Source organism: Paramormyrops kingsleyae, chromosome 23 (assembly GCF_048594095.1).
Source record: "Paramormyrops kingsleyae isolate MSU_618 chromosome 23, PKINGS_0.4, whole genome shotgun sequence".
NCBI classification, from domain to species: domain Eukaryota; kingdom Metazoa; phylum Chordata; class Actinopteri; order Osteoglossiformes; family Mormyridae; genus Paramormyrops; species Paramormyrops kingsleyae.
This window is the reverse complement of record NC_132819.1, coordinates 8,855,153-8,867,214: the sequence shown is the minus strand read 5'-3', so window position 1 is coordinate 8,867,214 and position 12,062 is coordinate 8,855,153. Positions and strand designations below refer to the sequence as shown.

The 12,062-nt window shown below is 48.3% G+C and overlaps 1 protein-coding gene across 1 annotated transcript in view; it reads right to left on the bottom strand.

The window, feature by feature from the left end:
- LOC111854258 (ephrin type-A receptor 10) overlaps positions 1 to 7,744 on the bottom strand; it is a 102,534-nt gene extending 94,790 nt beyond the window's left edge. Inside the window, exons 1-2 of the mRNA XM_023832044.2 lie at positions 7,651 to 7,744; positions 6,619 to 6,668 (exon numbers count right to left, since the gene is read on the bottom strand). Of these exons, the coding sequence (XP_023687812.1) occupies positions 6,619 to 6,668; positions 7,651 to 7,664 (64 nt within the window). The 5' untranslated portion in view covers positions 7,665 to 7,744. The remainder of the gene's footprint in view (positions 1 to 6,618; positions 6,669 to 7,650) is intronic.
- Between the last annotated feature and the right edge of the window lie 4,318 nt (positions 7,745 to 12,062).

Below are 12,062 nucleotides of genomic sequence, written 5' to 3'. Positions count from 1 at the left end.
TTCTCCATCATGCTCATCACATTGTGTGTCTATATAATCTGTCTGCCTGGAACTGAGAAACATCCTGCGGTGCAAATTAAAGTGCGAGTTAAATGTGTTAATTTTTTTAATTAGTTATTTTTTCCGTAATTAATTAATCGAAATTAACACGTTAAAATCCCAGCCCTAAATATATATATATATATATATATATATATATATATATATATATATATATATAGACACACACACACACACACACACACAGAGTTCCGAGTGAGGGCAGGGTCAGCCATTTATCTGGTCCCTGGAGCATTTCAGGGGCTTGAGGCCTCAGCAAGCATATGACTATTCTGCCAAGGATGGGGTTTGAACCAATAACCTTCTGATGACAGCAGAGCCCTAACCTGCAGGGGCGCAGGGCCTGCAGCGCCGATGTAGAGCAGAGAGCTACTGGTTAACGCCTGACCTCCCACCCTCCAGCGCTCTTGGCACCCCTACTGTCTACATGAATGGGGCAATTCAGCATGAGGCCCCCCGTGTCACTGCCTTCCGGCAATCTGAGAGGGGGCACTGCAGCCGCATATAGAGACAGCGGCATTTCACATGCAGTAGCCTGTGCCAACCACCAGGTGCCGACTGGTGCAGCCAAAACAGAGCCCCCCGCACTGACCGCGGCATGACCGTGTGGGCCCACCCCACCGCGATCCACGCTACACCCACCACAATGCTTTGGGGAAAGGGACTCGTGACCAAGCTACTGAAAAGTGCCCATAATGGAGAAGACAGGGAGAAAACATCAGGCATAAAGAAATTTGGGTCCTTTGAAGAAAGAGACCTGAAAGCCTTCAGAAGATACCAGGACCGCTTGGATTAGTCATACAGATTAATGCAGAGTTGTAGGTTCTGCTCGCCCTCCATAACAGGGGAGAAAGAACAAGTCAGTATACTGTGTGGCTATTTTATAATTAGCTGACAAAACTGACGCGCAATCCCTCCAAGCGACGGGGCATTAGATTAAACCACACTCCTTATTTAACACTGAGTCTGGAAGGGTGTAGTGCTCACTGAGCACGCTCAGTCCCCAGGGCCAGGCCCCAGACCAGCGGTACTCTAATTGGTCATTAGTCCTGCGGCCTCCTCATGGGATACCTCGGCTAATGAAAGTCCCCCTCGGAACTGGCATCTCCCGTCCGATCAGCGAGGTCAGGGTTCATGGCTAAGGGGTGGTTTTGGGAGGCCAAGCAAGCATTTCAGGTCCAGCAAAGGTGAAGATCCAAACTGTTCCCAGTGGGGAACCCACTATCACCATCATCATCATCATCACCACCACCATATCACTATTATCAGCATCACCATCATATCACCATTATCAACATCTCCATCATCAGCAACACCATCACCATCATCACCGTCACATCAACATCACCAAAATCACCATCACATCACTTTCATCAGCATCACCATCATCAGCAACACCATAATCATCATCATCAGCATCACTATAATCACCACTATATCACCATCATCAGCAACACCATCACCATCATCACCATCACATCAACATCACCATCACATCACTATCATCATCAGCATCACCATCATCACCACCATATCACTATCACCAGCATGACCATCATACCACCATTATCAGCATCATCATCATCAGCAACACCATTACCATCATCATCATCGCTGGCATTCTCTGCCCACTGCACGCATCAGACTTACCACCACATTATATAAAAACTACCATTTTCAAACACCGTCAAAATATACTTCTTTTTTATAAATTATTTCGGCTTTTTAAAATTCATCCTACACACTCGTTTACGGCTTGTACTGCTTTGTGGAACCATGATAGGTACACTGAGTGGGTGAATTCGTAAAAAATGAACAGTGTATTGAAATGGCTAATGAACTCACTTCAAAGCAGGCACAGACATACACACACAAATGTGCACACACCGAAAATGCATACACATACCAGCAAAAACACACGTAAACACACACACACATGCATCTCACTCCTACAGAGCCATAGCCACTGCAGTTTATACGCTATTTTCAATCAGTAAATTTAGAACTGGCACAAATACACACTCTCTGCAAACATCTCCTGGGAGATTCAGAGCAATTTGAGATTATCCTTGATCCGCAGCCCCCCCTCCCCCCCCTATAAACCGCCAAACCCCCAAACCCCCAATCCCTTCCCCCAGTTCCCTTCTCTCCTCTCTAAAGCAGAAATGGGATTTGCGATTCCCAGGTTCACAGACAGGACACGCACCCAGCCGCCACTGAAAGTTTCCTCGCTAGTCTTTTTCATCTTGGCTCCTAACTTTGAGCCGTGCGTACTGTCAGGACGCTCTCACACACATGCATACAAATGCTAATAGCTCTTGTGTAGCAGAGTAGATAATTATTTTGTTGTTATCTGTGATCTCTGACAATAATGATCTAGGTCCTGGCTTTTTTTTTCTTTTTTTTCTGCCTTGTGGCGACTAATTACCATCACGCTGTGTTATTAATAAAGTTTTGTCAGAGTCTGCCCCGCTAGCAGGCCCTCTGAGATCAAAGGCACAGATGCCCGCCTGTCGGATGGCACGTACGCTGACAGACGGACTGCACGGGCACCCCCCCACCCCCACGCGTGCGAAGCCTGATGCGAGCCAGCCTCCTGCCCCCCCACAGGAGTTGAAGGCTCGCTCCCTGCCTCCGCGATGTCGTAAGGACGCAGAGCTGTCAAGGTCTATGGACTGCACGTCGGAGTTGGTGATGTCATGCTGCCTTGGAGGCGATGCTCCACCCCCCATGGTCTGTACAAGGGCCAGGGGGGTGCGGGGCAGCCCACAGCTGGTGCGTCCGCGGGCAGTTAGGCCAGACGTAGTCATGCCGTCCAATCAGCAGCTGATTCATACCTGGAGCACCAGATAGGAGTAACCTCCCAGCTCGGCCACGTTCTCCAAGAAAGGGCAGGAAGAGCAGGCAGCAGACAGCCTGTGGGAACAAGGGCCCCAGCAGACGCCACTCTTAGCGAGAGCGAGGAACCCGGCACACGCTTGTCTCAGTGGGAGCGAGGGCCCTGGCACACGTCTGTCCCACGGACCCACGCCGGGGGTCCGTCTACCTTTTCTCTGAACCGCAAACTGACTGCAGCTGACAGAGGGGAAGGCAGGCCTGACACCCAGGAGGGCTGGGGCTCCTTCGGAGGTTAGAAGAGATCACGGGAGGCTCTGGCATGACGGCTCACCCTTCTTTATATTGCTTCACTAATGTAGGGGGGGGCGGGGAAACCTCCAAAAACCGCCGTCGCCGCCTCAGAGGGAATGCTGGACGCATTCAGAGGAGCCCAGCATCACTGATTGTGACACAGAGAGGAATCACACCTCATTTAGAAGGGAGTTCAGTTGTGTCGTGTGCAGGAACACAATTGTTTAGAGGGGTGGACTATTGGGCTCCTGTTAATTTTGTGCCGGTATTATGAGCTCGGAAAATCCTCAGAGCACCGTGACCGTCAGCACAAACTCCCATCATGCCACACATTTAATTCAATATCTTGTTTGCTCAGATCAAAGGGGGGGGGGGGGAATAACGATTGTACTCCCCCCAACTAACCCTGCCCGTCTGTGTCATCACAGAGAGAAGCGTAACTCATGACTGTACGTGTTTATGCGTGATTCAATTACGCAAGCTGAGCACTCAGCAGCTTTCAATTTGACTGCCCCAGGAAGGTTGGCGGTGTGTGTGTGTGTGTGTGTGTGTGTCTGCATGCGTGTGAGGGAGTGGGACCATTTTATTGTGGGGGGGGGGGGGGCGTTTCGATTCTCAGGGAAGGAGAAAAGGACAAGTGGTTAGCTGATTTACCTCTGAAGCCACAGCATGACAAAGAATGGCTTCTGTTCATTTGGAGACTTAACGAAAGCGAGCGCGGGTATGAGGGCCACTCACTGCTAATGTCATTAGATGGCGCAGTAAAGAGCTGTGCATGTGATCAGAGGGGTTTTGGTTTAAATGGAAGGATGCTTTATTTACACAAATTCATTGGAATAATTCTTTTAGCATATCCAATCATTTGCTCCTTTGAGAAACACACCTACAACTCAGGGCCAAGCTTAGAGTCCAAGCACCCCATCACAGTTCGAACTGTTGTCTCCCTTAAGTAAGTTTTATGATTTCAGGAAATGTTTCCAATAAACTTGCAGATTGTTCAAACTGCATTCGTGTAGCAGACAAATAGTGCAATGCTGTAACAGGGTGTCGGGAAACAGTGCTGTAACGCAGGGTGTCGGGAAACCGCGCTGTAACGCAGGGTGTCGGGAAACCGCGCTGTAACGCAGGGTGTCGGGAAACCGCGCTGTAACGCAGGGTGTCGGGAAACCGCGCTGTAACGCAGGGTGTCGGGAAACCTCGCTGTAACGCAGGGTGTCGGGAAACCGCGCTGTAACGCAGGGTGTCGGGAAACCGCGCTGTAACGCAGGGTGTCGGGAAACCGCGCTGTAACGCAGGGTGTCGGGAAACAGTGCTGTAACGCAGGGTGTCGGGAAACCGCGCTGTAACGCAGGGTGTCGGGAAACCGCGCTGTAACGCAGGGTGTCGGGAAACAGTGCTCGAGATTTAGAGGAGGGTAGATCCTTTAAAGTGTGGTTTATTTTAATTGCTTAAATAAAATAAAGTAATTTAAAAAGCATTTTAAAAGTGCAATTGCTGAAGAACTTTATGTTCTTTCTGTAAGTTCAGTGTTTTATTCCTGAAAAAGTTAATTACCCTGAATTGGTGTATTAAAAGCATGGGCCAAGTGATGGATGGATGGATGGATGTCCAAGTCAAACAAACAGATGCACAAATGAGTAGAAACATGACTTGCATCACGCGTGTGATGTGTACACATTCAGACACACACATACATTCACAAGCATCCCATCCCCCCCCCCCCCCCCGCCCCCAACCCATCGCAGCACTGATGGTAACCTCCATGATAATCTGAAGTTACGTCTTCCTAAAAATGCAGAAATGCTGTGAAGCTCGTGCATGGAGCCATGCTCCCTTTGCTGTGATTGGCTGTTCTGGCAGCGTGCTGTGTTTATGCGAGTCCCCGTCTGTGTCCACCCTACACCCTCTCCGGGAGACATCCGTGATGAAGCTCAGTAACAAGGCGGAGTTCCCAGGGACTGAGCACCGCCTGCCGCTTAGCGGATCACATGCACACAGACATGCTCCAGTTTGTGAAAACACTTCCCCTCTACCCTTCCCAGTTCTCTCCTTTTTTAAAAATTAGAGGATTCAATTATACTACTTTGGGATTTAATGGAAAGTTTTAAAAAAATGTGTATACTTGTGTGTACGGCGAGGGCTATATGTGCATTTGTGCATGTGTGTGAGTGTGCATGTGTGTGTGTGTGTGTGTGTGTGTGTGCACTCTATGTGCGTGATTCTCAGGCTCGCCCATGTGACTGCGGCCATGGGTGTGTTGTTGGACCACACCAGCGTACCCGTAATTAGCGAGAGTGACTGAGAGAGCTTGGGAGCTGAAGGTCAGGGGGTGCAACATGACCAGCCTGCCATTCGCCGCCACTGGCTGCCACCCGCCGGCCCGTCGTCATGCATAAATCACAGGCGGCCGCCGCTGTCCGACTGCCCAGAGACGAGTCGCCACGCGCTCATTAAAACCAGGGCCCTGTCTGTCCAGTGCCAGGGCAGTAGCTTCTCAAGGGCAAGGCGTGTAGACATCTGCACCCCCATGGCAGTCACACGGCAGGGAGGAGACCAGCTTTCCTCAGATTGACCAATGAGGGAGGAGGGTGGGAATGTCATGCAAGATGTGAGACACCCCCCCCCCCCGCCCCGCCATCCCCACCATGGATGGGCTCAATAACACAGTCGCTGAAAACAAACCCATCCTTCACGGCCGTCCGTCCACACTGACATGACTGATGACTGACGTATCGGTCACTTTGTCGCTGCACCTGACAGGCGCCCGTGTCCACGGCCGGCTTTCCCCTTCGCACTTTCACTGGCTATTTTTCCGGTTCCCTCTCTCCACAAGAAATGCTCCTCGCCGACTGCGGTGATCTGATTCCGCTGCCACCGTGTGGAGCCGCAATCAGGCTGGGCTTCGTAAATAACCCCAGGATAAGCTCCTGCAATCACCCAAAGTGGGTCTGTGTGCTTTTTTTGCCCTTTTCATGGCATCTGCAGCAAAGAAGGCAGTTTCTAATGACCAAAGGTAGCAGTGCCCAGTGCAGGGGACAGCCCGCATATCGGCAATTTGTTCCTAAACTAGATTTATTAAAAAACTCTCTGGCTTGAACAAAGGGCACTGCACCCCCCCTGTCCAAACAGCATCCCGTTTTGATATGTGCGCATCTGTGGGTCATGCATATATTACATTATGTCCCCATAATGCAATAAAAACCTGTTATTTTGATGTTATATGTCACCCTTTTTTTTCGTCCCCACGGGGAAACTCAATTTTATTAAAATCTGACTGCAATCAAAAAAAATGGGAAAAGTCTTGTATTTTGTTTAGATTCTTATGGATAAGCTTAGGGCCAGGTAGGGGTTAAGGTCATAATTTTTGGGATTAGGGTTTTCCCCCCACAAAGATGTGAATAAAAATGTGTGTGTGTGTGAGTTACTTACCGCAGGACCAGCTCTGACGATCGTCCCAGTGTTCAGAGAGGGTTGCCCTCCTACAACAGCCAGCAGTGGGACAAGCATCAGCTGTGATACATGCATAGCTGTGCACGTACCACAACTGCACAAGACAAAATAAAGACACGCACAGTGTTTACCTACAAATGAAGAGAGAACAACTTGGAGCACATGTACCTTCATAGACATAAATGAAGGCCTTCTCCTATGGCCTGGAGTCTATCCAACAGAGCAAAGGGGCACCGTGGACAGGATGCCAGTCCATCACAGGACACACACCCTTCCGGCAGCTTTGACTAGCCTCACTAAAACGCCGTCGGGCTGTGAGAGAGCCACTTGAGTCAGGGAGATCATGCAAACTCTATACACACACGAAGCAGAGGCAAGATCCACACCCCCAACCGTGAAAGCATGAGGCGACACTGTCACTCACGAGCCGCATCCCCGTACCCCCAAATCCCCGCAGTCTTCTCCCCCCGCCTCCCTGAGTTTTGCCCCATCTGCTCTGTATTAAGCTTCCGTTGTTTGCTGTGTTGGTGTTAGTTACAGACTAATGTTTTGATGGCCTGATGCTTCATGTTTGCTCTGGTATGTTAAAAGTATCACATCTAAATGTATCACACTGCCAGACGCCAATACATATAGAATCCTAGCTGAGATCTCACATCTTCTCTCTGCTCATGTGAGCAGCGCGGCCCCGCGACCCATCGCCCGACGCTGGGCCGCTTCCTCAGTCCACGCACAGAAGCCACACAATGCCGGTCATCAGCCACCCACAGCAGCTAATGGCTACGCTCCACAAACTGTCCTGTGGACGCCAGTGTTTCACAATGGTGACGGTATTGGCCTGTGTTAAAAAGGACTGTCTGCTTAAAAAATTCCAGAATGACAGCTGCACTGCCAAGGTAGATTTTATTCGACTGTTACGTCCAACCCTTTAATTAAAGCCGTGTAATACTTACTGTCCCCCACACCCTGCCCCCCCTCCCCGGGCCCAATCACACATTAAACTGTCGATACCTGAACCTTGGCATGCACAAACTCCATCCAGCTGTTGGACCACTGAAGATTTTCCTTCAGATTCTTGCTTGTTGGAAGCGAGTGTAGCTCTGGGCTGCCATGCTACTCACGCTCATTCCTGGGCATTCATCAGACGCTCAGCCCAACCACACGTATGCCTGGTCCACTAGTCTGCTAAATAAAATAGGGGCAAATGTAAAACACTGATCTCTTGGGGTTTTCAGTTACCATCAAATTTGATAAAGTCATCCTGCAGAAAACTTTAAATTCAAAAGAACTTTTTTCTTCTCGATTCACTGGTTCCCATGCACACAGAATCGTGCAAAAATGCAGATATAAAACCATGTTTTCGGTTTGATGCTGCAAAAAATATATATTGTCTAAAAAAAAGACATGTTATCAAAAACTCCTAAAAATGACAAGCCCTCCCATATCAGCCAAAGCAAACATCAGCCTGGAGAGAATGTAGAAGGGAAACAAAAGCAGAGTGTATAACATATGCTGGGTCAGTCCAAGCAGACTGGAGGACGTTTAAAGTACACGGATGGAGCAGCACACAAACAGGGTGATGCTACAGGAACTCGATGGGCGGAGATTAAGTCAAGCTGCAGCACTGACCTGAAAAGACTTGACTTCTTTAAGATTTAAAATGGACCTGGCTGTGTCAAGCCTCCCTCCCCATTTTTGAAAACGTCCTTACCGATATTCTGGGGGCAAGTGATACCCTGTGAAGGGATACTGACCCCTGAAGGCAGAACCATGTCTCCTACTCATTTCTGTCAGTAAGAGTGCAGGCAAAACAAACGGTGCCAGACCCGGCCCAGTGACCAAAAGGAGGCCTTGCTCAGGTGTGAGAAACGTCACCCAGATTCTTTAGAATGATCACTGCTTTAAATAAATGATGCAGCCGCATGAAATATTCAGCACCAGTCACAGTAACGTTTACTTTCCAGTTCTGTACAATTTTGACACAGCTGTCTGTCACATGACGATCAGACCATGTCCATGCCCTTAAGACGCAGAACCAGAATTTATCACCAGATGCAAAGCAGAATCAAATGACACTTTAGGAAAGACATTAAAAGAGTTTCCGGGAGTGAAATCCAGCAGCTGCAATCCTAACCATCTTTAAGTTAAACGGTGTGATACACCACTTTCTGACTGCCAGGTCACCATCTGTACCTTAAAGGTCCTCTACAGGTTAGAGCAGCCCAGCAGATCTTGTCACATGTCGGGGTCAAATGTGCCCCGCCTCCATTTACCTGCAAAATGTAGGGGTGAAAACGGGAAGAGAAAAAGAGGAAGTAGAAAAGAAAGAGATGTGCTGGAAAAAAAGTGTGTGGTGACAAAGCAGGAATCTCACAGTTAGGTGTCACTGAGCCTCCAGTGCTGCCTGGGATTCTTAATCGGGGCCAGATTTCGGGCAGCCGGCGCTGCCTCCTGCTCCTCTGCCCCTAATCTGCCTTCCTGAGATGAAAGGCACGGCAGAGGCGATTCCCCGCTTATGAATATTTGAGTTCTTTTCTTGTTTACGGAGACGCCTTTGAAGACGGCCCGCTACTCCAGGGTGAACCTTCACCTTTTGCCTAGTGTGAGTTTATTACTATCTCACGATCGTTTCATCACGGCCCCACTGTTCCACGTGACAACCTCTGCCTTCCTCTGAAGTTCATTATAATGGCCCACATCTCCGTCCGCCCGGAAGACACCGGAATATCTCGAGGTCCCCAAGGGGTGTGAGATACATCTAGACATCTTAGGGGAAATTTCAAACTTTCATACATTTAAATCAGTAGCATCCACTTGGGAGTGTATCTGGGTCCACCTTGTCATTGTTCTTGCATTATCAGATAATGCACCTTTTTCAAAGGCTTTTCTGAAGCTGAGGTCATTCTGGCATAGTCACCAGACGTGATGAAGCTGAAGGATCGCTAGAAGACACCACCCAGAGACAGTAGCACGGAAATTTCATTGTCACGTTCCTAGTGGCTTTCATACTGTCACCAGCTGGTTTTTGTGACAAAGATCCACGCACAGCAATGACAGAAAAAAATATTAATAGATGACTTGAAGGACACCCCTGAAGACAACGTGAAATGTGCAAACAAATTGCAATGATATTTCATCATTTGTTTCTGCATTGTCTGTGCTACTGGCCATTCGGCTAGACGGCAGCCGCGGCTTCTGGACGGACGGAGGCCACGTGATTGACTGGATCCTCACAAAGCTGTGTGTGTCGCCGTGAGAAGGAGCCGGCAAGCTGCCAGCACTGGAGCCTGGTGTAGCAGCCCTCTGTGTGGAAGACGGATCATCTGCAGAAGGTCAACATCGATAAAGACACAGATAATGCCACCAGCGTTGATCCGAAGCCATTTTTTATGACACTCTGTGGAAGGAAATGTCCAGAATTATAACTAAACACAGCAAGTTTCTGACCCGTGGAGCCCGGTTTGATGCCACCCTAATGTAGATTTTCTGATTTCACTGACGGGTCTGCATTTTAATGAGAAGCAGCTCCTGGGTCCATCGCACAACCCAGAGAATATGGACCTCAGGCACCAACAGCATTCCAGCCCAGACCCAGGCTTGCAGCCCAATTCACTCCCAGTCAACCTCCCAAAGGGAGCTTCTTCTGGAGGTCTGGGAGCCAACAGAACTCACACACACTGAGTCCAATCTGATGTTTCCTCCTCGGGGCTCACGATAAAAAGAATTTTTAAACACAAAGCGGTTTGAAGGATCATGCATATTTCACAGAGCCAAGAACACACCAAAACTATAAAGCAAAATAATTGGACATTTACTGAAACATAAATTGATTTGGAAAATATATGTCTGTATTACAGTTGCTTTTATCTTGACGTGCATTCAGAAATTCATGCCTTTTTCTCCCCATTTACCATACCCACTGCCTCCTCAATTCCACCTGCAAGCGTTTCACGACAGTTGTTCTCAGCACGGAAAGCACATCTAAGGACATGGAGAGAGGGAAATCTGAAAAGCAGCTTTCAAATGGCGCATCCGTACATGCAAATCACCACATCAGCTATGTGCAGTTTGCTCGCCAGGGGTCCAGAGTCAGGCCTTTATCAGGAATGTGCCAGGAAAATGGAGAAGTGCGGCCCCCAACTCAGCAACCCACTGTGTAACAAAGACACAATCCTGCAGGACATGCCAGGTTTTAAACCCTGATGCTAACGGCTGCAACACCTCCAGAGAGGCCGGATCATACCCGGATCACAGGGAGACAGCTCTGCTTGTCACTCTTCTGAGTCCGTAGCCTCAGTGTCTCCTCATCATGCTCATTCTCCTCTAGGCGGTGGAACGAGCCGTTTGTTCTATTGCATGGCAGGCAGAAATCGCACTGCACTTGGGTCTGAGATCTTGTGTACACACCACTTCCCCGATGCAATCCATAACCTCATTTCCACTTATTATCTACGTTTTAATCTGTGGCTGAGATTGTTTCATATAAACATTTAATTGAGTTAGGTTATATCAGGGCTGCCCAACTTGGTATTCAAGCCCCGTAGGCTTTACAGTTTAATTGACTTCTGAAAAACCAAGTTCCACAGGCGATGCTCCAGCTCCCGGATCAGGGACATCTAGTCTATTATTTATTTGTCAGTACAACGCGTCCATCTTCTTAGGAAATTACGGGGCACTAACCGGATAAAATCAGGACATTCTGATTCTACTGTATTGTTCTACTATTTCTATACAGACTTTTCCAGACTTACTAACTATGCAACTTACGACTACCTGTACCTACGACTGAATTTATTTAAAAAAAATCAAGTACATGTATGTAAGAATAAATTTCCCTGCAGTACTACGCTATCCAATCCGCGTCGCACGCCATACAACAGCTGCCCCGGAAAGGTATAGTACTGTACGGCGGCATAACCTTCCCAGCCCGATATGCATCTCATTCTCACACCTAAAATCAGTGCACTTTTCTATTCTGATGTATGACCTGTCTGCTGGAACAGAACCCAGTCGGAAGTCATGATGGCCACATAAAGTCACTGTGCTTAACGGATGAAGTATAAGATTCATTCTAAAGACATTCTTTTGGTTTGGAAACATGTTCAGTTGCTGCCTAAGTGTATTTTCATGCGAACAGACATGCAGACAGAGGCATTAACATACACTCACCTAAAGGATTATTAGGAACACCTGTTCAATTTCTCATTAATGCAATTATCTAATCAACCAATCACATGGCAGTGGCTTCAATGCATTTAGGGGTGTGGTCCTGGTCAAGACAATCTCCTGAACTCCAAACTGAATGTCAGAATGGGAAAGAAAGGTGATTTAAGCAATTTTGAGCGTGGCATGGTTGTTGGTGCCAGACGGGCCGGTCTGAGTATTTCACAATCTGCTCAGTTACTGGGATTTTCACGCACAAC